We start from the raw sequence: 27,726 nt of genomic DNA on the forward strand, positions 1-27,726 counted from the left end.
AGAGCACTGAATGCTCTGCTGGGGAGCTCTTTATTCCCCTTTTTTGGTGGGTTTCCTAGAAGAGGCATTTAACTCTGAATGAATTATGGCTTCATTCCCTGAGCAAACACCATCCCCACCAAACCATGCAGTGAGACCTGGCCTGGAACTGCAGAGAAATGCCCAGAAACATCCCAACCAAGCAAACAAAGGGGGAAAGCAATCTGTCCCAGGCCAGGAGCTCTCCCCAGCCAGGGCTGGCACAGCAGGTCCATTTGGGACAGGAAGGTTTCCATTTGGTTCCCTTCCTTCCCACAGAGTGCTATTTATGTGCACAGTGACATCTCCTAGAATTCCTGGAATCTTTGTCTTCTAGAGAATAATTCCAAATGTGTATCAAATTAAAAATTGTAATTAACTCTCCATATGCAAAGAGGCATGAGAGAGCTTCCCCATTTGATGTGCTATGGTGAGAAAGTATTAGTAACTCATTCCTGTGACTTATCCTCCCATCATTCTTATTAAATTTACTTCAATAATTTTAGATAATTCTTTTAAATGCCTCTTTTGAAACTGGAAGCTGGAATAATTTTAGATATGTCCCTGATGAAAGCACAGGGAGGCTTTATAAATCCACGTGTCTGCCTCTCTGGAGACATTCCAGACCCACCTGGGTTTGCTCCTGTGCCACCTGCTCCAGGTCACCCTGCCTTGGTGAGGGTTGGACTGGGTGATCTCCAGAGGTCCCTTCCAACCCTGGCTGCTCTGGGATTCTGGGATAAAGGGCAGATTAGCATGGATTCAGTAGGTGCCATAAATGCTCTGTGAAACTTCCAGAACTCGTTCATCTGATTTCCATTATCTTGTAAAAGCTGTTTGCTGTGCACCAACAATGCTGATTTTGTACCAGCTCAACTCCTAGAGATTCTTAAATGCCCACACACGAGGGTAGAGGGAGCTGCTTTGTAATATGCTGGAAAATCAACCAAGTCCATCAGAGGAAGGAGTGAAGTACATCCCCTTACTTGGAATTTAACACTTCCCTTCTTGCCAGGCAAACATGGGCAGAAAAATCAGTTTGTTTGAGCTTGTGGGAGAAAATGTTATTGTAAATATTTCCTTGGGTTTGTGTTTGTCAACAGTCTGCCCTGCTTAATAAATGAGTTGTTTAATCATACTTCTCCTCAGTTCCCATCAGGTTAGACCATAATGTGCCTGTTCAAACCTGCTTGTAAAAAGAAAAACAGTATCAGACACTTCCCTATTTTTCCCAGTACCTCCTACAGCAGTGTGCTGGTGATCCAACCCGAGCATTCCCTACATGGATTTCATAAAATCAGAAATATGGATTTGTAGTTCATAGCCCAGGGCAATGCACACATGGACCTTGTCTGGATCTGAGCCAGGAATAGATGATATTATTATTATTATTATTATTATTATTATTATTATTATTATTATTATTATTATTATTATTATTATTATTATTATTGATGTTCCATTCTGCCAATGCCTCACACAGCTGCAGGAATACAAACACAAAAGGCAAATATCCAGTGCTTACCTTCGGTGGTTCCTCCAAAGCCACTCTAAAAGTGCTGGAATGCCAAGAGGAAGTGGGAAGAGCTGAGCCCTGAGCTCCACCCGTGCCCACCTTGGCTGCCCCAGGAGGAAGCAGCACCTCAGGTGGTGCCAGGGGACAGCAGCAGACACCCAGGGGATGCTGGAGGTCACCTACTCCCAGCTGCTTTGGGACTCCTTTGGGAAGGGCTTCAGGCAGGGAATGATCTTGGGTTGGAATTCAGTGCCAGACCAAGCCAGTAACCAGCAATTATAACTTCATTTCATTTCAGTAGATAGCAAATTACAGATGCACCTGCATTTTCTTTTTCCTTCTCCCTCATTTCACCCTTTTCCCTCTCCTTTATCTGCTATTTATGCACCATTTCCCCCTTCATTATCAGTACAGCACCTCAGCAAATCACCACCTGGTTTTCTTACAGAGGTCACAATGTTTACCCTCGTGGTTTTGGCATAAAACAGCTAAAAACTTCCAGCACTGCTATTTTGAATCAGAGCATCAGCCCTGGATGAATAGCCTCAAATATGTGCCTTTCTGAAGCCTCAGTTCGCTGCACAGAGCAGGAATTCAGCGTTGTGGGGAATTTCATTCCTGCTTTTCCTCCCTATTTGCACCTACAACTCACATCCATCCCATATTTCACAAACTCTCCTGCAAGGGTGAAGCTCCTAAAGCACATCTCTGGGGCTGCAGCATTCCCAGAGTGCCCAAAACACACTGAACAACAACTCCAGAGCTTTTTCCTCCCAGCACCATCTCCAGAGATGGAGAGTCCTGCCCAAAGCACGCTGCAAATAAACCTGTGTGTGTAAGGAGGAGGGAAACAACTGACAGGGAATGAAAGGAAAAATATTTTCTGATTATTACCTACCCTGAGCTCCCAAAACCAAAGCAGAAAACAGTTTTATTCCAAAGTAGCTGTAAAGCTGCACTAGTCCAAGAAATCTGCTGTCTAAATAATTGTTTTCTCCGGGGATTTTGTTGAATTCACTGTGCTGAGTACATTTTTATTTCTTGGCAATTTTCCTCACAGTGTAGCACTATTTCATTTTGGCCTCTGTCAAGTATAACATCTGACAGAGAATTGGTGAATAAAAAGTTTGAAATCTAGGTGAGAAGACAGGAAAATCTGTAACCTGAAGCATTTTACCTTTACAAATGAGATTATCTGACAGCACTCACCTCATACCTGGCCTGCTTGGCTAACTCCTATAGCAACAATATTTCATGAGCACAATTGCATCAATCTAAGCTGGAAAAAAAGAACAAAAAGGGAAGGAGCTTTGGGCTCAGGGCCTGAGCACTGGAATGAGAATTCCCTCTTTTCCCCTAGGTCTTCAGTGGCAGGAGGAGTCCTGGACTGAACTCCCCAATTCTAATTCTCCTGGCTGAGAATCCTGATGCACTCCCCGATTCTAAAAATTCAAAGTTCATTTTTCTCACTCTGACAGAGGGAGAAAGAACTGAAAAAAAAAAAACTCAGTGTAAGTGCAGAGCTGTCATGAATGTCAGGAAGAGCCTTGGAGGGCTGTTGTTCTTGGGGCCAAGATTAAGGTTGCTGCTCCCTAACAAATTCCCTGCATGGTTTGGCTTTCCTGAGCACTCAGTGCAGCCATTGCCCTGCAGCATTCCCAGCTCAGGCTGCCCAGCCCAGGCAGGCAGGAATGAAACCCCGGGGGCTGCTCAGCCCCTGGGGCAAGGAAAGCAAAGTGTGCCTGGGGAGCAGGGTCCTCACTGCCAGTGCAGATCTGCATCCACCTGCACATCCAAACATCCCAGCGGGAATCCAGAGCTGCACCTCGGGAGTTCAGGTGAGAATAAAGAAAGCTGTTCCATTCAGACCATTATTGTTCATGCTGCTTTGTGAATTTATTTCTTTAAATTTTCCACTTGTGCTCCTGCCAAGAGAGATCTATTAGACAGAAAGCAGCAAGAGTAAATCTTTATCATTTTGTTTCAAACTATAAAATAATTTACATCACATATTTTACTTACTTTTGTCTTTTTTGTTTGTTTTTTTTTTGAAACCACAAACATTCCAGCATCACACTGTAGGAATAAGAATAACAATAGAAAGCATAACCTTTTGCATAGTATTAAATGAACAGACAGAGTAAGTTCTTTATTTACAATTATTGTCTAGATAAAAAAATTCATAAAAACAGATGAATGAACATATATTAATAACCCCTAGTGGGATGGATTGCCAATGTACCACTGTATTGTTGTCCACAAATCTCATGCTGCTAAGTACAGTACGTAGAGAGCGAGCATTTATATATTGCAGGGAATTTTAACAAACTGATCATTTTGGTTTTTGATCCATTGTTCCCATCACAGAGAGGTCAAGCAATAAAAGAAAGGAATTGTGATGCACGACTTGTAGTTGAAAGGTCATAGCTATTCTGCTTTAAAAAAAAAAAAAAAGTCTATCATTTATCATATACATAAAGCACAGTCTCTGCTCACAAAAGCCCAAGTTTTCTATGCATCTCAGTTTATATATGTTTTACTATATATACACAGAATGCAGTGTTCATTTTCTTATAACAGTTTTCAAGTCTGCGAATGGTACCTTAGGGAGGGGTACTCCTACAGGAAAAAATTCCAAAATAATTAAAAAAAAACAAAAAATGGAACCGAGAAAAAATATGAAGAGTGTTGGAAAACAAAAAGGCAAACAGTCAGTGTGTTAAGATGCTGAAAAGAAACTGTTCCAGTATTAATAGCTTCTGTAGATGTTCAAGTCCAAAGCTAGAGGCTTCCCTGTAAATAGATACCACTTTTGTCTTCTGGCCAGAGATGCCCAGAGGCCCCAGGGAGCCCATCCGTGGTGGAGTGCCCAGTTCCAGAGCACCTCCCTGGCTGCTGGGGCACAGCTGGGGCTCCTGCCGGGTGCCCCTGCTCACCTGGGCGCCCTGCCTGCCCCTCGGGGCCGGGCGCCGGCGGAGCTCCCGGCCCGGAGCGCGGCAGCTGGCAGGGGAAGCTGCTCAGAGCTTTACCTGGCTGAGAGTCCTGATGCACCCTGGAAACATCAGTCTGCAGTTTGGCCATGAGTCTAAGCTTGGTTTGGAGAGTTCTGGCTTGGTTAAGCTGCTGTGACTGCAGAGATGCACCACTGTATGGAGCCAACTTTAGGACAACCAGAAAAAAACACCTTAACAACTCAACGGACCGAGATGGTCGGAGGGTGTTTTGTTCCAACACGCCTGGCATAATCGATTGTGGAATTCCAAATGTCTTTTGCACTGTACAGTTATGGAAAAAAATCATATGCTGAAAAGTCTCCAAGCAAACTTTATATTAAATACAAAAATTATTTATGAAAAATCTGTGATCCACAAAGTGCTTAGCATTCAAGTGGTTGACATAGCAATTGTATAAGCTCATAATTTTTACGTTTCTAGGGCTGTTACCATCTTGAAAAATGGTTTTTGCCTTCCATACTGCAGGTTTTCAAAGCAGCTTTCTTGGGAGAAAGCTGAAGGTAAAATAATGTATTACTGTGCTACTGCAGGAACACAAGCTTCATTAAAAAAAAAATCACATGAAGCACATCTCAATACACAATTAATAAAGATTCGTTCAGTCCTAATAGTGCAGAAATTATATTTTTCTTTAAAAAAAATCAAAGCAACAACCTACAGTGATTTTCATCCAAAATGCCAACAGCCCATACTTTGCAAATAATAAGGAAATAAATGCCTAAAGTACTAATTGAAAAGGATTAACACAGTATATCACAAGATTTTAACATTTCTTTTATCTCCATATAGACAAACCAAATATAACTTATTTTAAATTATAAACTCATTTAATGTCTCTCTAAAAATAGTTTCTGAAGCCATTGCTGTATGTCTGAAGAATGAAATAGCCTCCATTATTGTATGTTGCACCAAAACGAGTTCAAGCAGATCATCAGAGGGAAGGAAGGGAAAAAAAAAAGGAGAGAACCTGATCATTTTGATTTTTATTTGAAACAAAGGAAGCCTGGTTTACCTCCCTGTATATAGGATCACAATGCTACATCCAATGTGTTATATTTTGGCTTCTTTTGTTATTTACTAGCAGTATCTACATTATTAACAAAAAAAAAAAAAAAAAAAAAAAAAAAAAGACCAAAATAAAAACCCAAAAAGGAAATCAGGCAGAAATCAGAGCACGGTTGTAATAAAATATCCAGGGTGCGAGAGTACAGACATTTTCAATGAGCTGAGCTGAGCCATTTTTATACTACTTCGGCAGGAAGTGCTTTCTTAACCCTACAAATAGTTAAGGATATTATCTACAGGTTTGTAAACAAATTACATTCTTTTTTAGGACATAAATAAGTTAAAATAGTCAGAGCAATTTGAGCAGAAACAAGGCAACATGCCAACAAAGAAACTTTATATATATATAACTATATATATATAGATAGATATATACATATATATAATTAATTATCTATATACTTATATGTATATATCTCTATATATAGTCTCATAAATGTTTAAGTTCCTCTGTCCAACTGGTGCAAATCTACTGTGCAAGTTAAGCTTTGCAACTTCAAAAAAGTTATTTAAATTAATCTATACAATTGAGTCCATGCCACACAAGCATTTCAAAAACTCACAGACCAGTGAATTGGATAAATAGCCTCAGAAAGAAGTCCTCTGCAGTTCCTGCTTAAGGAGGAAAAAAACAACAGAAAAAAAAAACCCAAAAGGAAATAAAAACAAACAAAAAGAGAGAAAGAAGGGCCAGCAGTGTACAGTACATTCATGCAGGAGGATTTTTTTTTGTTTTTGTTTTTCTGAAAGGGAACGGGGAGGGGGTATGTAAATCAGCCATTCATTCTTTCCCCAAAACCATTGTGATCAACAATTCATTCACTTGTCTCAGAGTGAATAAGAGTTCAAACAGCTTTTCAGCCAGCAATGTTTTTAATATATATATTTATATATCTCGGTTGCTGTGGGGTTTCTTATTTTATTTTACTTTAACTTTTTATATTTCTTTTTTTTTTTTTTTTCCTTTTTGCAGTGACCTTTTCAGCTAAAGTGATGTCTCCAGGCTATGTATTGGGCTTCCTGGACTAGAAGAGGTAGCTGATTTACTTGTATCAGTTGTAAGATTGATTCCACTGTCGATAGCACTGTTGTTCTTGTTCAGCGAGGACGGTGGACTCGAGTTTTTCTTGAGAGCAGGGTCTTCTTCTAGGTCTGTGTCATCAATGAGTGGGATGTGGGGCTGGGAATCTTCTATCCTAAATTCAGGATGAGTCATAAAGTTGTGAATAGAGGTTCTAGATTCTGGTTTTTCTAAACCTTCATAGAGAGAGCTACGGAATGCCTTCACGACGCGGATCTGGGGGGAGAAAAGGAAAGGGCTGTCAGAGGGCACCTCCCCAGGGCACAGCAGGGCAGAGAACACTTGGTGAAAAATGTAGCACATGGTTAGGGCAGTGCAGGCAGCTGGAGTCCAAAGTCTCTGGATGTTATATGCATAAACGAGTGGCTCAGTTATGTGCATTTTGAATGTCTGTACCAACTGCAATATTAAAATAAACCAAGGTTTAAAGCCATCAAAGAACTGATGGGGAGGAGTGGTTAAAGAAAGCCAAGGTCCACTCGTGTGGTACATCCCTAGTAAAAGACAAGCCATGTTAATTGTAATGCAAATGTCAAACCATGCATGTTGATAGTTTTGTTTTGTTTTTTTTTTTTGCAGTGAGTAAGTAGAAAGGCTTTTTTTAAATTAAAAAGTCTCTTTTGTATTGTTGTTAAAAAAACCATTACACATAACGTATCACACTTCACAAACAGAAAAGCACGGAACACGGACACGGTTGGATGGGTACGTATGAGACACACACAGGAGCCAAGTGTAAAAACTAGAATATCAATGTTTTAAAGCAAAATCTAAATGGATGCAGCCAAGAGCACAAAAAGCCAAGCAGACAAAGTACTAAGCGCAATCATGCTACCACAGGGGGGGGAAAAAAAATAAAAATCACAGTTACCACATGAACAGAGATAACTTGCACACAACAACTACACTTGGAAGCCTGGATAATGTGAACATAGTATCGTTGAACCAACTTTTATTTGTCCTTCATGCAGATGTGAGGTAAACACTCGAGTATAGACCCACTGTTCTAGCCATTCAGCTTGTTAATAAATAGAAGAACATGTAATAAAATGATGGATTGGTTGTTGGGTTGAATTGAGTCCCATTGTTAGCAGCGAGCTGTTTGGATTTGGTGTCTCGGTCGTGCAGTTAAATGCCGAAAGCCGCATGATTTATGCCATATATGCAGTCTTTAAAGCAGGTCAGTGACCTGTGCCAGGGGCCACCTAATGCCAGAAAGCACCTGGCAGGAAGAACAGAGGTGAAAATCAACTCAAGACTCAGCCCAGCGATTCTCAGGGATGGTGCCCACCATTTTCCCAGTAGGAAATGGGAGGAGCAGAGCGAGGAGTGGGGATGCTACATCCTCTGGGGGTGGGCAAAAGGGAGGGATGCTCTCTAGTCCCAGGGACCTACCAGTTCTCAAAAGAAGTGAAGGGTTGTGCTGGGTTACTGCTGAAAAAAACAGAACTTTTTGGAAGGGGGTGGAGGGGCAGAGAGGAAAAAACAGAATGGCAAAACGTGATCTGTTGGCAAATGTTTCATGACTAAGTATGAGTTCTATCCCTCTACTTCCATGTAGTCCATGAGAAAACCTTGAGCATTTCTCAGGGGGGAGACTAAAACACAGGCAGAGGCAGAAAAGGTGCAAGCAGGTACTGTGAAAGCTTCTCCACACACATTTGAAATGGTTTGGTGGTTGGCATGTGGATCTCTTTACATGTAAATATGCTGCACATTGTTGGTTGGCCTGACACATCACTGCTTTGGAAAGCTTTAATTCCTCTTTTCCTTGGCACTTCAGTAATGGCACAGGGCCACAGGGGTCCAGCTGTGGGGTCCAGCTGATCCCGTGCTTGGAGCTGGCCAAATTGTACAGAATTTCAGCTCATTTGAGGAGGAGGCTGCCTTGGTTTGGTTTGGGGTTTTTCTCTTTGATCTCGGTCCTTGTTTATGAGCTCTAAATTTGGATATTCGTCATCTTTCAAAATCTTAACAGCTGAATTCCTGCCATGTTCAAATCGTTGGGTCAGCCCAAAAACTCTCCCTTCCCTTCACAGATAAATTTGGTAACAGCAGGGCACAGTACAAAAAGTAGTTCACGTGACTGTTTGTGCTCCAGGTAAGAGGATTGGGGTGGCACAGAACGGCTCAGCCAGACCTTGGGGTGCAAGAACACCTTAGGCTGGCAGAGGTGCAAGAGGGAAAACTGCCTTGAGCAAAAAAAATCAACAAATCAATTTCAAATCAGTTTCACCCACTGCAATCACACAGTGTACCTAAGAGAGCTCCTGGAATTAAAAACCAGGGGTTCATGAGAGCTGCATCTGAGCTGTGAGAGGGCTCTGTAGAGTCAACAGAGTGGGGTAAGGGATTCATCTGCATTGCTAAGGCCAGAAAATGTGACAAATCCCTTCACTATCTGTGCCCTCCTAGCTTGTCTTTTAAAGTGCAGAGTAATTGGTCTAAATGAGGAAAAAAATGTATGACTGTTGAGGCAGCCTTAAAACCACATTCCCATATTGCCATAGTTTAAATCAGGAAACTTTTCCTACCTTGGGTACTTTATAGTATGGGCTGATGAGGTGACATTTCTGCAAACCTCCTCATTATTTCTGCCTTCTAAACACAAATACCAGTCACCTCTTCAGCTGCAGCTGGATGCTAGAGCTTATCAATTAAAAAGATAAATCTATTAGCTGGGGAACAGCCACTTCTTATGGCAGAGACTTAGGTTCAATTTGCCAGCTGCATTCTTTATGGTGAAGGGAAATTTTTACTTAAATAAAAGAGTTTGATATTATCCTGAACAGATCCAGCAGAATCCAAAGAAAGGAAAGCTTTTCTTCATCACACAAACTGTATTTAAGTCTGCAAGATTTAGCAGGGCAGGGACTGATGTCAGTTTGTCAGCTCCAGCTCCCACAGTAGGGAAAGCATCTGTATTGCTTTAATGCCAACATTTGGCATCTCATTTGGATTTAATTCCCAGCCCCTAGTCAATGCAGGGCAAACTGCAGATTCCAGCTGTGTTTGACAGGCAGCTCAGCAAACGTGCCTGCCATGACCTGGATTTGGGGCTCTGCAGTGGCTCTGGAATTAATTAATTAATGAGCCATTGCAGGGGAGCAATAATGACTTCCAGCTGCATGGTCTGAAGATAGAACTGCAGCCTCTCACTTTGGGTGAAGGTGTGGGGCAAAATTTTTGGCCTGGACTGTTTGGGTCTTGCAAGATCATTGAGATGTTTCTAGAACGGCTTCTACTTGTTCCCACTGGTTTGCACTGGAAATATTAGCTTAGAACTGCTCCAGCTCTGCTGACACCGGAGGTAATTCACCTTCTGAAGGCAATGGTAATGGAAGGGCCAAGTCCCTCAAGCTGACAATAAATCAAATTTGATTTCTAAAGAGTTTTCTTCACAAGGGAGCTGTAGAAACACATAACTTCATTTAAAATCTCTCTACAGAGATGTATAGTAGTTTTCTATTGATTTTTCACTTTAGAGGAAACTCCCTCCTCAACTTAAAATTTTGCATACTGAGCTTGGCATCCAGAAGAAAACTTTTTTTTTTTTCAATGTCACACATCATTGAGTGACAGAATATCTGCATTGCAATAAAATTCAAAATCTCCTTCAAAGTCTGTCCCCCAATGGATCAAATTATTGCTTGCAGGGACAAAACTTAGTGGAAACAAAGGCAGAGGGTTTGTTGCATATAAAGGTGGCATTTTGGTTTCTCCACCATAATACTACAATATTTAATCTACCTATTATATCTGATCCAACTCCCAGATTCAAAAATATTATTTACCCAGAGTTACATGGCCCAACAGCAACAAATTCTTGTTATACATGCTTAAATTCAAGATTTGAGGTAATATCTGGTGTAAAAATGTTTAGGGGCTCTGCTGAAACAAAGCCCAGCCAGATTTTTTTTTGAAGATAAAATAAAGCAGATGAACTTGGGATGTTGTTATGGCTGTAAAAGCATGGAAAAGCAGGGACATCCATGATGGATAGAACCTGGGAAGTGTTGGTTTAGTATGAACTATGTAGAGTTCATGTAATGGTGTTTCTTCATGAGACTGACAATGCCAAGGGAAGACAAACAGTGAGATACAGCTCCCTTTTCTCACAGTAATGGAGACAACAGAAAAAAATGAACTGCTTTTAACAAAAGACTGCGGGGACAACACTTCAGGACATTTTTGACATTGCTATAAGTTTCCACTTCTTTCTTCTCTGGAGCTGTAACAGAAAAAAACTCTTCAGCTTCATCCCACCTTGAAAGTCAGATTTATTATACTGCATCAGGCAAGAAAAAAAAAAAACAACAAAAACAAAACAAAAAAAGAAATAGAATTTTAGGTACTACAATTTTTTTTTTTTTCCCATCAGAAGAAAAAGGTGATATTCAGAATGTCAGTCCTAAGTACAACCATCTAGGCAAAATCTCCAAAGCCTGGTAAGCACCAAGAGCTGTGTTCTGGTTGGTAGTGTGTGGGCTTATACTCGAATGTTTACCTGGCTTCATCTAAGCCAAGTATCTGGAGTTTGGTTCACATTCATTTCAGGCTCAAGGTTAAAGACTCACAACCTCTTTTTATTTCACTCTCTCCTGCTGAACCCTTTTGTCCAATGTTCTCTAGCCCTCTGGGAAAACAAACACATTTAATATTCAGACAGTAGAGAGTAGGGCACTGCAACAGCAAATAAATTCAATACTGAAAGGTCAGTAAGGTGATTAGTATAAAATTGTAAACAAGAGGTCAATTTTGCAAAGAGATGCCAACTCTTAGGTGTAACTGAGACTATTCTAGGTCAAGACTAAACTGTACAAAGGTAAAGGAGTTGGGTGAAGAACTGTTGCATATGGAAAGCTTTGAAATAGAAAACATCTTCAGTATATTGGGATTTCTTTTTGAATCCTCCCAGTTTTAGGTGAGTAAAATCAGATTAGGTCTCCACAAGAGATGCTGCTTGAATTGGGGTCACCTGTAAATGTTGTGCCTCATCTATTCTGGGGAATTGGATGCAGAAGTTGAGCAAATTCAAATATAAAGTTAAAAAAACTTGTATAAAAAAACACGTATAAAAGTTAGAAAATCTAGTTTTCTGCTTTAACAAGTGAAAGAGATGCATAACATTATCTGTGCTACTCTCTTCCCACATAAAGATGCAGCAAGTCCTGCAAGTGCTGCTCAAAATTCAAACCACAGGCAGCAAGGAAAGCAGAACACCCACACAGGCCTGGTTCTCATTTCCAAAAGGGCTGAATTCCGCTGTATTTTAGAGCCAAAGGCAGAGCCCTGTGCAGGGCTTCCACCTTCCACAGCAGGATTGCTGCAAAATTATGGAGTTGGACATTTTTGTATCAGGTTTAAATAAATCCCACAAGCCTCTAAAAGAACCTATTTGTGCTTTAGGATCTAACCCTTCCTGCCATGGCACATCTCCACTTGAGGGCTTGGGTTTATATTTAGGCTCTAAATCTGCTTAATTATCCTTCAGGGAGGAGATCCAGGAGTTGATTTTGATTTTTTTGCATATCCCAGGAGGGTTTTGTCAAGCCTTGGTCACAGCCAGTGGGAAGTCCTAGGCTTTAGTATGGAACCCCAGTCTCTGGTTCAATGGTGCAACCTTTAGAAAAATAATTTTAGCTGTGGGTTTGATTGAAGTTCTGCTTGTTCCATCTCCTCCTGTGATGGTTAAAACTTCCTGCACAGAAATTGCCCACTGGGCTTGGTCTGTGATCTGAATGTAGATCAATACCGAGCAGCAATCTTTGCCTCAACATTTATTAAAATAGATGATTTCTTTAAAAGAAATTAGTTCCCATTTTTCTTGATGAAAATATTCCATTCAAACAAGACTTTACCTCAAGTTCTAACTCTGAATTCTGAATTATTTCCTTCATAGAAAATTAAATATGGAAGAAATATAAAAGCCCTTCGTACACAACAGTTTGCAAACAGTTAAATGAACTCTTTAAGATGATCTCTTGGGAAATGGGCTGTGAGAGCCACTGGAGCTGAGCTTGCTGAGTGCCTTGTGACACAATTTGCAGATGCTCATGGCCTCAGCAAAGCCCTGGGTGACACCTCCAGCTGTCCATGACAGTTCCTGCCCTCGTGCCACCCCCAGCAAACGCTGAGTGTTCTACACAGGACACGTCCCTGGCACATCTCAGAACCATTCTTGGATTAAAGGGGAATGGGAAAGGTTCTCTTGCCAAGCAAGTGAACCCCAGTTCTGGAGGCTCCAAATGAGGCAGAGCACAAATCCAGCCTTAAGGGTGCTGTGCTCTGCAGGAAGACACTTCTTCAAAACCAACCAATCAACCAGACAGAAAAATAAGCCAAAAACAAAACCTTCAGAGATCTGTATGATGGAAAAATATCTCTGAGAGCATTTTGGGGTTGATTGGTGAGGTTTTAACTGCTGTTATAAAATTTGGAGTCCTGACTCTGTGTGTTCTCCTGTCTCACCATCCAAGTGGGTCATTTGAGGCCACTGCTGCTGGGGTTCATGTAGTAAAAAGTTTCAAGTGATTGCTTTAAAAATTCACTTCTAAAAACCTCTGACAAGATAGTTCTCATCAGAGCCAAGAAAATGGAACTCTGGGAGGTCTCTTTTGCTGGGGTTGGGTTTAGTTTGGTTTGTTTGCTGTTCCCCCTGTGCTCCCTAAACTTAAAAATTAGAATTTTTTCTGAAAGAAAGGAGAGATTTGTTTCAGGGCCCTTCTGTTCCTGACTGATTCCACTTGGGAAGAGTATGAGCTCCATATGAGAATGAGGGGAAGAGCAAGTACAAAGGAATATTATATGTGTGTCTTTCTTGGAAAATCTACAACTGTGTTCTGTTGTGGGGGTTACCTATTGCTACCACAAACAATCTGAGAACCAGGAATACACAGAGTAGGATAAAGACTTGTTTACTTTGTGTACAGTAAGATATTCTCACCCTCTACCTAACTAAAAAATCTAGTGGTAAAAGCTTTAATCACTACTCAATTTTAAGCACAAGATAATTTTTGGTGTTACTCATTCTGAGCTTCAAAATGAAAAAAAAGATTCTCCACTTCCTCAAGGTTCTGGGGTTTTTTCCCCCCAAACAAAACATAGAAAGAAATGTATATAAAGCACAAATCCACCAAAGGTTGTACCTGAACCCACCCTTAACTCTGCATGCAAAGCTTTCAAATGATGGAAGTTTGTGTGTTCAAATCTGTGTCTGAGAAGATCTGAGACTACCTTGCTTAACTTCCCCATATTTTCATTTTCAGTAGCTTAAAGGTTTGCATATTAAACAGGTGCACATATTTAGTGTGCATTTAAATGAATTTCATCATTTTATCAGAATAAACAAAATGCCAGGTTTTAATTTGCAGGAATTTTTGCTCTATTTAAAGCTGCAATGTCTTTCAAAAGAGATGAGAGACTCACAGACCTCACTGTCATCCATTAATGGTGACATCCAGAAATTTTAATTTGTTATTACAAATAACACCCTGGTGGTTTACTAGGGAAACTCTAGTATTGTATTAAATATTGCCTTGTACAAACTGCTTTTAATTAAGGGATTCCACAACTCTAAACGGGCCATATTTGTAAATAGCTGCTAATTACATGTAATAATTTGCTGACCTGTTTCACAAGCCACTCTAGGGGTGGATGCATTCCACAGGCAGATTTCTCTTTAAGCAAGCACTAGGCTTTGATTTAAACATGAATTTGCCCAAAAATACTAGAAAAACATTCAATTAAAAAAAATTCCAAAATGTTATTATAAACTTGCAAGAGATATCTCACAGATTGGTAAGGTGTCACAATGAACTTTATATTAAAGATCAGTAGCACAATTAGTAAAGAGCTTCATAAATGCTCTGTTAAATTAGATTGACATATCAATAGAGCATCATGTGATTCCTATTTTTTTAATTAAGTCTTTATTGATATCAGACCCTCTCCACTTTGGGCTCCCAAAATGCCACCTGAAATATCCCAATTGTTGCAACATCCTGAGCAAGTTTCAAGAAACTCTGTTTCCTTCCTATACTCTCAAGGTTTTCCCTTGGTACTCCCCATAAGATATTTACATATGTTTTTAACAATCCTGAAGACTGGGAAAGGCTTCAAAATCACAAGTACAATTTTTCCATTATTCCCTTCCACCTCATAGGAAGAAGAAAATGGGGTTTGAGCTGTTCTGAGCAGCTCAGAGGAAAGCAGCCAGTCCTGTGTGCCCATAAACATTCTAAGCACAGAGCTGGAGAGCAGCCCTAGGTCAACATTTTGCTACTGGGATTTCTTCAAAAAATGCCAATTCACAAAACCATCCCCCATTTCTATGAAATTTGGATTAGGAAAAGTTTTCCAGGTTCTTGTATTTGAGCAACCCACTGCAAATACCCCATTTAAAAATAAAAACATTGGGGGTTTTACTTGATGGGGTTTTTCATTGCCATTCATAAATTTGTGTCTTTATATGAATAAATCCAAACTTTCCCTAAGTGTTATAATTTCTGATTTAATACCAGCAGACATTCTGCTGTGGTAATAAAACACCAACAGTCCAGAATAAGCACTTTAAAATCCCAATCTCTAATTGCTCTCTGCCATAGAGATCCTTATCTCTGGGAAGTTTAACAAATCAATCACCTGGCTTTGATTTTAGTGAAGAAATGTGGTTATAACCACAAGGAGCTCTGGACACCTGTTTTATTTCTCCAAATGAAAGGTGACAAAGGCTGGAGCAGATTCTGCTCTCTCCTATTAATTAACTTCAGCCCATAAATGAGTGAGGCCCTTGTTAAGACACAATAACATCCAATTCTTGCTTTGCTGCAGTGGAGAGTAGAGAGAGAAGATAAATTGTCTATTTAAATTTTATTAGATCTTTCCTCCCAGAGTGCTGGCTACAGCATGGCAAGGAAACATTTAGCACAGCACAATGAGCTGCTCCCAGTTTCCTGCTCAAATGGAGAAATTCTATCCCAGGCAATCATTCCCTGGATGAAAAGCTGCTTTGGGATTTTGGGATTTTGGGGTTTTGTGCCCTGCTCAGTGTGGAAATGAGGGAACCTGGGCTCAGGAACCTCCATGGCTTCACTTCCCCTGATCCTGCTCCTGTCCTGGAATAGTTAGGGCTGTTGGGGTGAAACTTCTCAGGCCAAACTTCCCAAGACAAAAATAGGAAAATATAGAAAAATCTCTAAGAAGCAACTGCCAAAGTTGGAGCCTAATTAGCTTTAGCAAAAATGAAGTTTCTCCTTTAAATCCAACAAAACTCCTGGTCTGCTCTTGCATGAAAACACTTTAAAAACCAACCAACCAGACCGAAAAAAGCAAAAATACCCTTCAGAGATCTGTCTGATGGACAAATACTTCTGAGATTATTTGGTGATTGTTCGATAAGATTTTAATTGCTGCTATAAAAGTAATGTCTGAATGTTTGGTGTGCAAATAATGAGGGGGGTTGCACTCAAACAGGATGGAAAGGTCAAGCTTCCTTTTTCCTGCAGGAATTCTGGAATTTTACTCCCTTCTCTTGTCTGCCTTTTCTCTGTGTGCCTTCCCTTCTCTGTTGGTCAGACAGATAAGAGCAGTTTCTTCTCTGTTTGGCCAACTACTAAAACCTGTATAAGGAATATACCCAATTATCTTCTAAAGTGTGGGACAGGCTTGTAAACTGAGTTCTACACATTTACATATTCTTTTAATGCTGTAATAAAATAGCTGCTCACAATCCTGAATAAATAAAAATCTAGAAACAGAGTTAGATCTTCCTGAGCAACTGGAATTCTTTTGTTACTGAAGCCCTTCCTTATCAGCTGCCTCAAAGATTTTTCATGCACTTCGAGACTTCTTCAGTAGATATTTTGCATCTTAAACCAAACTGTGTCAGGACATTAAGATTCAGAAATCTGTTTCTTCTAAAAAATTTGTTACCATACCAATCTTGTTGTTTCAACTCTGTCCTTTAACGTGTCTAGGTCCCTCCTGCTTCAACACTTTCCTGCCAGTGAATTTAGAGATAAAAAAAATCTACATGCAAAATAAGACAGAGATAATAAATCTAAATAAAATGGAATAAATCTACATCTAAATAAGACAGAGATAATAAATCTAAATAGGATAGAGAGAAGAAATCTAAAGCTAAATAAGACAGAGATAATATATCTAAAATGACATCTATATATATAATATATCTAAAATATATCTAAGATAGAGGGAATAAAAGTGTTTCATCTTTCATGTAAAGTTTAAACCTGGCATCATAAACTAGATTTCCTGTTTCTTGCTCCTTTGCTGGACTAGTTACAGAGAGTCTTCCTGGTGGAACGCTCTGATATCTGAAAAGCTTTAGAATCAATAAAAGTCTGTATTTTAGAAACAGCAGAAAATAAAACCTGACAGGGAGCCGTCAAATAAAATCAAAATCTCCTCGCAATGGGTAAAAAATGACCCTAAATTCCTGTCCCCACTGCGAGCTAGCAAAGAGACAAAGAGAGAGCAACTCCTGGGGAGCATCTACTGTACACAAAGCAATCATGTCACGGGCTTTGGAGCTGACTGAAGTGGGAGCAGAGCCTGGGGAGGGGCAGAGGAGCTGAGTCTGAGGCGACTCTGGCTAAGTTGGCATCTCTGAGGGTCGGGTGCAGTAAGAATTCACACTCACGCCCAGCCGCAGCAGCAGAGGTGCTGGTAGGAGAGGAAAGAGCATTGGATAACGATACGTGACTAGGGCTAGAAATATTGGTTACATCCTGGGTCTGGCTTGTGACGGAGGACTGTCTCCTGAGAGCCCCCTGAAAGGAAGTGCCACTCTTGAAAGTATTGACTACTTCGATCTGTAACGGAGGAAAGAACGAGACAAGTTGCTTAAAGTACGGACACAGTTGCATAACTGACAGGAATAATCATGAAAAACAACAAATCAACCGTGCGCGCGCTTCTACTCCAGCTGGGATCCGGCTGCCCCTTTGCAGGGTTTTTTAGAAATGATTCAAATTTTCTGTCTGGATAAAATGAGGCAGCTCTGTAGGAGGCAGTGGAGCTGCATCACTTTAAACAAGTAGAAGATTTGAAATAACAGGTTTTTTGGGTTTTTTTTAAAGTTTAAACCGTTTTATTTAGAGGTAAATAAAATCAGCTGGAAGACTTGATGTAACTAATCTCCACTCTTTTTTTCCTACTGAGATTCAAATTATGCTGTTATGTCTCACCAGGGGAAGAAAAATTCAGTCATTCAATTGGAATTTGGGGGATGGGATTGGAAATGACACTCAACCAAACCAGAAAAACTTTAAAATTCAATATATGACTCTATTATGTCCACAAACCCAGGGTTGTCAGTACACTAGTTTGATAAAATAATTCTTGCACTATTTTAACTGACTTTTTCTGTAATTAAAGTTTGTAAAAATTTAGCGTAGTGATAAAGAATGTTGGGGTTTTGTAACTGGAGATTTAAAATTATTAATATTTTATCTTTACACAGAGCACTTACAAGCACCCAGAAAATGATGTGGAACTGGATTGACTATTGCAGCAAACAACATGACAATTTTCCACTTATTTTCGTATGCCTGCTGTATTCCCTGCTTGACAGACCCATCCTTTTACTCCCCACCACAGAGGATGAGTTAAAAACAGAGCTGAGTATTTCCAGGCATCCTCTGGCACCAGTATAAACCCATAAAAAGCAGGCTCTGGGTACAGAGGGAAAGCCAGGCATTGGCAGAAGTAAATCCCACAAATCCTACACCCCAAAATATCCTCTGTGTTGCACCAGTGCAACCACAACAGACAAAGCAGCAAAATATCCATGGGAGGAACTCAACCAACTACTTGTTTGAAGTAACCCACTGTTACCAGACCATGCAACCCACATTTCTAGAGATTCCCAGCCTAGAAAGAGGTAAACTGGTGGTATTTTTATCAATTTAAACAGCACAAATCTTGGTGAAAACCCTCCTAAATTTTCCAAGTGGGAAGCACTAGAAAGAATTTATGATTTTCTGCTGTGGTCAGGCTTAGGAAGAAACCAATTTGTAGGGCTGCATCTTTAATATATGGATGTTTTCCCTCCCTTCATCTTGTCTTTGGCCATCATTGTTTATTTTTCTGCATGTTTTTATGGGAATAATCAACCACAGCCAGCTGGAAAAGGGATCCCAGGTTACTGCTGTGCAATTATCACAGCAAATTTTCCTCCACAAAGCCCAGGTTTGTTCTGTCTGAGCCCTGGTACCATTTCTCTGTGCACACCCGGGGCTGGGCAGTGTTCAGCAGTCCCCACAAGACTGGAGAGCTTTGGTTTTGGCAGCAGAATTACATGTCCAGTGCAAATCTCACAGTGAATCAAAGGTAAATCACAAGGTAAATAAAATGTGAGGTGAGTTTACACGTGGGGCAGGGCACGAGGGGATCCTCAGCTCAGGCTGATGGAAACACCACATGGCTCAAACCACTGGTGGTTTAATGATTTAATTAAATACTCACCTGGAATGCTCTACAAAAGTAGAATTAAATACAGATCTTGGCTTCTCAGGGTCTAAGCCAGGTGGCAGAGCACTCCTCAAGAGAGACCATTCAAAAAAGCCTCTAATGACTCTTACTGAGGACATGAAATGAGTATTTCTGTGATAAACCCTGAGATGTGCAAAAGCCTTCCTGAGAAACTGAGAGCCTTTGGTACAAGAGTGAAAAGATGAAGGAAGATCTGTATTTAATGGTTTCTTCAGAGAAGAAGAATTACAGCCATGTAATTTGCTTTTCTCCTGAAGAAATGAACTCCAGCTGTTCATGGATATAATTCCTGGTGGGAGGATGACAACCTCCCCAGAATCCTAAAAGCTGAACATACAGGGCTGTGTTCTGCCTGAAGCCAAGAAAGAAGAGAAGAACTTGGCCCAAAAGTTTATCTTCTCCAAGCAGGAAATAACAAAGAAGAAAAGAGCTCATGGAAATAAATAGTGCATTTTGAATTAAGATGGAATCTTTTCATGACAAAGGAATGCTTTTATTTAGAACAATTCAAGCTGCTAAAGAGGAGAAAGGAAATAAAAATTCATAATTTTAAAAAATTTCCAACACAATATAGGATGCAATCATGTTTTGATTATAGGCCTTCAGGTGGAGAAAAAATACTGTCCTACATTTGAAGCTTATCCATGATGTTGACATTTTTCACATCTGTCTCATTTTTCTCTATGTTCTATATTCTATAAGATCCCATTTTTTAGGTGTGCAGAGCAAATAAAAATAACAGTGATTAGCAATTAAAAAAAAAAATCTGATAGTAGCAGAATAGTCCTGGCAGGACAGATACTTCTTCCTGATTTTTAACACAGAACAGATTTTCAGAAGTATTTCTATTGTCATTTATGTGAGTAGGACCCACGTATCATTCCCCTAATCTCCAAGCAGGATATTAATTTAAAAATAAAAAAAAATTTAAAAAAATAAAAAGTAAAAAAATAAAATCCACCTTTCTGTAAGAAAAAAAACAGTTTCCATTCCACTTACATGGGGCTACCACAATGTTTTCTATATTAAAAGCTACATGGAGACCATAAAATGTGGTGCTGGTATTTTATCCAACTTCAGAACCTCTTCCCAGGAGTGACTTTCACTGCTGGAAGCTTTGAATTGGTTCAAAAGAAAAGTTTTCATGTTTTCTACATGAAAAATGAAGGGTGAAAAATGCAGTCCAGCACCTTTGTGTGGTTTTTCAGCATCTGAAGAGGAACAGTCTTTAAGCAGCAGTTACCCTGTCACCTGTATTTTTTTCAGCTTTTCCTTTTATTCTCAAAACATTCCAGGCAGTTGTTTCCCACCTGGGGCAGATAAAGCAAACTCAATTTCAGGATGAATGATGCAGAAGAGGAAAGAATCAGGCTGGGGGTGTAAAATTCTGACAAACATAAGAAGTTTTTAAATCTCCTCACTTCAGAATGTTTCCATTCTCAGATGTGAGGGAATCTTTCAATACACAATTAAAATGAATTCAAAGAGGTGAGATGCATATTTTTTTCTCTGTTTTTTTTCTCAGATTATGAAGTCTGGCCTGAGGGTGAACTTGGTGAACTTCCCAAAGGCTGTTAGACCTGCCAAGAGGATGTGATCACTCCTGTCTTCCTTCAGAATGAAGAATTTCTGAGAAAGACAACAAAAACTTGGGGAAAACTGCAGAAAATTGTTGGAAAATCCTGTCTGTATGCAATTCCAGACCCCTTTTAGATCCTCCTCAAGCCTGCATATCTAAGATAAGCCATTTGTGAAGCTTCACCACTCAGTGGCCATCTGAGAGAGCTTTCCTGGAAGGAAACTCTTCCATTCAGAGAAGGGGAGCACACATCCCTCCAGAGATTCCCTACTGGATATTTATCAGACAACAAAACACCAAAATGAACGGAAGGAGGCCAAAAAAGAGCATCAGAAGCTGATAGCCAGTCTCTGGCCTAGTTATGTGCATTTTTCATCCACCTTTTTTCAAGTAAATTTATGCGTGTCTTCACAAAACCAGAAAATTCCCAGGGGAAATCCCTCCTCTGGTGTCTTGAACCCTGTTTGAGAGAGGATGTAGATGAAAAATCTCTTTAACACTGCAAAAGCTCTTGAACTGACTGCATTGTCAGTTTGGATGGGTTTAAAAGGGAGCACTCCAAGGAAGAAGTGTTGGTTGTCTGAAAGCAACACCCAGCCTGTTGTAGGTTCTTTGTTTCAGCAGTGAAGGCTTTGCTGGGACCCGGGGCCACCTGTCCAAGAGTGACTGAAGAGAAAATAAGGACAAATAATCCAATTTACAGCACAAGTGTGGAAACTGGTGTAAGGATTGAATGACTAATCTGTTCCTGAGCCCAGAGTTCCATCCTAGTCTGCCATCCCCAGAGATATAAAATGAGGGGATGCTCTACCTTCTTCCTCCTTGTCTCCAGGAGTGCATGAGACAGCAGAGGATTCCTGCAAATCCAGGGATGCTAGAGACATCCCAATCTTTTCCAGGAGCTCTTCTTTTGCTGGCCTTCTGAGAAATGTGTTAGAAGGGAATGAATCCATCTGGATGGGCCACACACAGCTCAGGGCCTTCCAGCAAGGATCAAATTTGACCTTAGTCCATCACTCTGCACTGCACACCTGGGCACTGCTTTGGAATCTGTTGGCCCACTTTATTTTATTTTATTTTTCTTTTTCATTCCACAGATGTGAAATGGATGCAAAAAATTTAAAGTCATTGAGTAAACAAAATGAGAAGAAAAATCACGGAGGTCTCTTGGCAGAGAGAAAGGAGACATCCTACTAAAGGTGCTTCTACAACTAAGAGCAGAAAGGAAACCAAGATGGATGTTAGCAAAGAGACACAATTAATGTTCATTTGGGTTTAAGTAGTGGGAAAGAATCATTTCTCTGTGCATTAAGTGGACAAAGAGATGCAGAACTAAAAGCTACCTCTCAGACTAGAAAGAGAACTGGAAGGATGTCATTTGTTTTGTGTTGCTCGAAGGTTTTTACACTCACCCCAACCAGAAAGACATCCTGACAGAAGTGCCAACAGGCAACACTCCTCCTACAGCCACCAGGGAGAAAAGAATGCACATTTAGAGGTCATCTTTCCCTGAAGATCACCAGTACCTGGGCACTTTTTGTCACAACTGAAATTTGAATTTTCTCTAGTGATGAATGCTCTTGACTCAATGGAGTCAAGACACGCAAGCTCAGAGCTGAAGATCCATATTTAATCACTTACCACAGAACCCTGGGAATTCCCCCAGCTCTCAATCCCTCTACATTTTGTGCTCTGCAGATGCAGCCAAGAGACCTCACTGCCCTAATTTGGCTTCTTTCCATCATTTTTTTCTCAATTCATAGCTGCATCTTCCCCCCTCCCAAAAAAAAATAAAATCAATTTGTAGATGTGAAAAAACAGAATGTGCTGTTTATCTTGGATGAAGACAAAAACCCCAAATCTTCTGAGACAAAAATGTTCTTTAGAAGATTCTTTCAAGAAAAAAGGATCATTTTCTTAATTATTCACCTCTTTTTCTTGTCAGGCTCATGTAAAACATGCACATCTGATGTGGTGATATCTGTTCTCTGCTGCAAGCTGCCAGAAATACTTGATCTTAGAAAGATCAAGCAGAGCACACCTGAGTGCAATGAAACACTTCACTGCAATGGAAAAGGCAAAATACTTAACATGATTTTCTTCAGCACTCCAGGACAAATTTCACAGCTCCTTAACCTGCACTATATTTAGCACCAGGATTCAGTGCAAAGGTCTGGTATATTAAAAATACCATGGATTTTTGTGTTTGGCAAAAGTTGGGGAGAGATATTTCTCAGGAATCATTCCTAATAGCCAACTCTTACACCTCAATATTTAATGGCTGCTTAATTCCTACTAAAATCCAGAACCACATTTTTCATTACCTAATGGGAAATAAAATCAATCCCTTTTAATCGTGATCGATGTGTGGCAGTGCCAGAACTGAACAGATTTATTTTTTTAATCAAATTGTGCATCATACTTCAGACTCAATTTCAATTATTCTGTTAGTGCAGCAATGGCAGCAACAATGTATTCTTTTTTTTTCTTTTTTTTTTTTTTTTGGAGCAAATCAAGCAATACATTTTAGAAAGCTTTCATAACGTTCTGCGAGCTGACGTTGGCCAAGCAGCACAATTTCATGAGCTGTCATCACTCTAGGAGAAAAAGAACATCCAGTCACGGTATTCCCAAATCACAGATTCCTGGTTTTGCATTTTATCCCTTTATATCTTTTCAGTTTATCTCTTCTGCTGCACACACCTCCTTTGCTCAGTTCCCTTATTTTGTTTTTCATGTTTTTCCTTCGAGAACAATTAACCAGTGCCATCCTCCACACTCACAAACACTCCATGGATTTCCTGTTAATGTTATCTCGCCTTGATCTCACATTAATCATTTCTTTGGGTGTTTCTAGACCCGGTGTGCATTTATTTTTAGCATACCTGGGTTTGGATTCTGTTGAGCCCTCGGAACCAGAGGATTTGTCCACGTCGGAGTTCTCTCTCTGCATGATCTATTTCTTCAACATCTTCATTGAGCTCTTCCTCAGGGACCTCCTCCTTCTCAGTCAGCCTCCCTGCCTCCTTTAAAAACTTTAGCCTACTTGTTGGGATGGTTGCAATGACCTAAAATTATAAAAAAGTACTGAAAACATAAGCCTCATTCAAGAGCAACAGTATAACAATTTGCTAATTACAGAAGAGTAATCATATTTTATTAAGGTCTATAAAGGTGAGCTGAGCCTGTTCCTAACAGCACTCTGCACTTGCACAACTCCATTCTAGTCCCAAAAATATTTAATTTACTGTGTAAACAATTAGCATGACTTGCACCACTAAACCACAGTGTGGTTCAAGGCTGGGAAAAGTCTTATCAATAAAAGAAATTGGAAATAAAACAAGATGGAAATATTTCAACGTAAAGAAAACTTAAGCAGATTGCTAGCTCTGCAATTAGAGTTTGGATATTTGTATGGTAATGGGAGGTGAAAATTCATTGTATCTCCTGCTGATAAATCTTCTCACACTCCCTTGGTTCATGGATTCAGCTTCCCTTTGTTCCAGCAGCTGGAATGCTTTTCTAGCATTTATCAAAATTGAGTTTTCTGAAAGGTGTGGATCTGGTTGTTGGATTTCTCATAGGGCTGTCTCTCACTCTGTGTCCTTACCACCAATAAATTCTGATTAACTTAACCCCTCTACTTATTCTGCTTGCCCTCCCAAGTGATCCTTGGAAATAATTAATGCAGGAGAATAATCTTTAAAAATTACAGGTACTGTAGCTAGACAATTATTTTAAATCCATTTCAGTGTTACCCTGTTGGGCAGTCATTTTCTCTTTGTTCTGATTCCTTGCATAAAACCAGGAGCAAACCATGGCAATTTAAACAAGACATTACCTGGAACACACTGAATGCTTAAATCAAATCTCCTGCAAAGCAAATTTTTAAACCCACTTAGCAAAAAACTGCTGCAATTTTCTTTTTTGTCTTCATTTCAGCAGCGAGCAACCACAACTGTGAAGCTCAGATGTATGAAAAATGAAGAGAGAACCAAGACAGCTGCCAGAAAATTGGTGAGGAGGGTTTTGGAACACTGGAATGGACGCAGTGAAGACACATGGAAATGTTCTGGATATTTTCAGGGTGAAAGCAAACCTCTGAGTTTGCTGAGGGTCTCCTTGAGCTTCACAATCCACAGGGCCAGTTTCATTATAATGTTTTAAGACAGATTGAAAAAAAACCAAAATAACCAAACCAAACCCAGTTTCTACACTACTATAAAACCTTTTTAAAGGGGGGTTGAAAAACAAGATGCAAACCTGGAGAATTAATGGTGTGGCATGAGCAAAGACAGAACAGGAGAGAAAAAAAAAGGGGAAAAGCTCATCAATTAAATACTTACTGAAAGTCCTTCAGCCTCCCAGCTTTCAAACTACAATGCCAGCACTCTACAGAGAGAAACTACTGCAAACTCTGGGATCAGATTAAAGTGATGGTGATAAAGGATTTTTAAATCAATTTTCATGAAAAATAACTCTTCTGGGTCAGAAGTGTGTGTGACAGAATGTTCCTCTCTTGCAGCACCTCAGCCAAGCTGATGAGACTCTGCTCTAATTCTTTCCTTAAGCTTTTTACATGCCTTTTAAAATTGTTTTTATTTTCTGTATCTGCCAACACCCACCCAGTTCAGATCACAGACTCAATACATGCAGATTAAAGAACTAAGTATTATTCCCAGGAAAATGATCACAGTTTCAATAAGTGATCAATAATTCTGGAATGGGATATGAAATACTTTACAAAGTCTTGGTTTTCAGAAGGGATGGGAGCTGTTAGAAAACCGTCCCTCCATGCATCTCAAATTGACTTGCTGGAAACTCCTCCTTAAATTCCTTTCAGAAGCGCCTGCTTTGACACCCAAACTCTGAAATCCTGATTGCCTTTCATGGCCCACCAGAACAGCAGGTTCAGCACAGGGATTAAAAATTAAAAAAAAAAAATAGAAGAATAACAAATTTGTTTTGTGCTGAATGAGTCAGAGCAGCAGAGAAAAGGCTGAGACAGAAGAGAAGCATCACTGCTAAAGGAAAAGAATTCTCTCTCACTGAAGAGCTCCATGAAGAAATGCCTTGCCACAGACTGTAAATCATGTAAATATAGGCAAAATTGATTGGTTTTAGCATCCTATTTTCTTTTCTTGTCACTAAATATTGACCACAAGAGAGATATTTTTTCCCTCTGTATTTGCTTTCTTCTCAGCAATAAAACTGTGGAGGTGTTCCAATACTGGTTTTAATTTAATGTCTAAGGTCTCACAATAAACCTGGGAAACCTGGGGCAAGTAAAGTGAAAAAAAAATGCTGATATTAGTATTAGTTCTTGGTGGTTATGTAATAACCATGGATAACAAAATTTAGAAGTCAAAAAATTTGATCAAAGGCTGTGGGAAATTGTCACAGCTGAATGAAGCAGTTTGGATTCTTGTCCCTCTCCCTGTTTGACTTCCCCTTTCTCTAAAAGTTGGTATATTTTTCAAGCAGTAGGAAAAAAAAACCCAATAAATCTTTCCTTCCTGAGATTATCAAACTGATTTTAGGTTTTCCTCCTGCAAGGCCTTAAGTAAAAACCTGACCTCAAGTAATAATTACAGCAGAATCATCTGCTAGTGGTGGTTTTCAGCCAGATTTGCATTAAAAGCTCTTCTGATTCTGAGCTTACTTCTAAGGAAAACTGAGGCCAAACTGTCAAAAAATGCTTTTTTTTTTCCCCAGAAGAGAACAAATAATCAGAATTGAAAGCAAGCAATCACTACAAGCAAAATAGAACCACAGCAGAATTCAATTGCAGTGGGCAATTTCTTGACTCTTCATAGAGGCAAACTGTGGATCTATCTACAAATCTCTTTACATCTGAGAGAAAAAAATGTAACTTCACATTTTTCTTTACTGCACCAGGTGGCAACAATTTAAATACCCTGTTAGTGCATTCAGAGGTGAAAAAAATTTATTATTATGAACCTTGCAACCTGTGTTTGCACATAAAAGAACAATGTAGAATGTTAACAATACTGATTGTGTCTGTATTATTACTTCCAGAGAGTTAATCCCAATTTATTTAATGTCATCTCATTGACATTTGTTTCTTTATCAATACATAATTATATATTAGCCATTGATGAAAGAGGATATGGGAGAAATTGAAAAGGATATGTTAATTTAACCACCATTTCTACAACTATTACAGGCAAAAAAAAATCTTTTTTTTTTTTTTGCACTCCCTCTGCCATCCTTCACACACAGAATTAGGTGGAAGGAGACTCACAGCAGAAATATTTTGAGGACACTGGACTTTCCTATGACAGTAAGCCAGAATGACAATTTCAGCAAGGGAATGAGTTGGTTGACCTAGAACTGGAACTTCATTTTAGCTCCAAAACTTTGCCACATCCTACAGGAGGAATTCTATTCCAGGAAAGGTCACAGTGCATTTGCCTTTGCTGCATTTTTTTGTGACTAAAAGACTGAAGTTGTGACTCAACATCTTTCACAAAAAAAGCCTAACTGAAGATGGCCCTGGTGATAGCCCACCCTGCTAGAAAGGAAAGATTTGAAAATGAACAAAAAGCCCCAAAGGAACAGGGGGATAAATTATCCTTTCTAATAAATCTCTTCTTGAAGCTCTCAGAGAGCACCTTGGGTTTCAGTGAGGGCTGCACTGGGCACTGAGAGAGGAAATCACAGGAATATCAACAATATCACACCTTTGAATGTGCAGCTTCCTGAATGCTTACCTGACCCCACACCAGCTCTCCTAATCCAATAAATACACACCACATCCACTGGTCCAGCTGCAGGGGAGAACAGCTGAATGGTTTTCCTCCAAACTGGACAATTACTATCTACAAAGAGAAGCACGAGGGAAAAGGGGTCAATTTTTCAGGGGGAAAAGGCAACAAAACAAAAACAAACACAGCCAGACCAAAAAAAAAAAAAA

The 27,726-nt window shown here is 39.8% G+C and overlaps 1 protein-coding gene across 16 annotated transcripts in view; it reads right to left on the minus strand.

Moving 5' to 3' along the window:
* Positions 1 to 3,939: 3,939 nt before the first annotated feature.
* The window catches only part of ATP2B2 (ATPase plasma membrane Ca2+ transporting 2), a 168,288-nt gene continuing 144,501 nt past the window's right edge, over positions 3,940 to 27,726 (minus strand). For 13 of the 16 annotated variants that reach the window (XM_084214770.1, XM_084214766.1, XM_084214771.1 and 10 more), the window contains 3 exons: positions 27,524 to 27,631; positions 23,675 to 23,857; positions 3,940 to 6,910 (listed from right to left, as the gene is read on the minus strand). In XM_084214770.1, the coding sequence (XP_084070896.1) occupies positions 6,599 to 6,910; positions 23,675 to 23,857; positions 27,524 to 27,631 (603 nt within the window). In that variant the 3' untranslated portion in view covers positions 3,940 to 6,598. Of the gene's footprint in view, positions 6,911 to 17,442; positions 17,530 to 23,674; positions 23,858 to 27,523; positions 27,632 to 27,726 lie in introns of all 16 variants that reach the window. The other 3 variants (XM_084214768.1, XM_084214765.1, XM_084214775.1) reach the window with 2 other exon arrangements.

This window comes from Fringilla coelebs (genome assembly GCF_963513975.1).
Source record: "Fringilla coelebs genome assembly, chromosome: 13".
Classification (NCBI taxonomy): domain Eukaryota; kingdom Metazoa; phylum Chordata; class Aves; order Passeriformes; family Fringillidae; genus Fringilla; species Fringilla coelebs.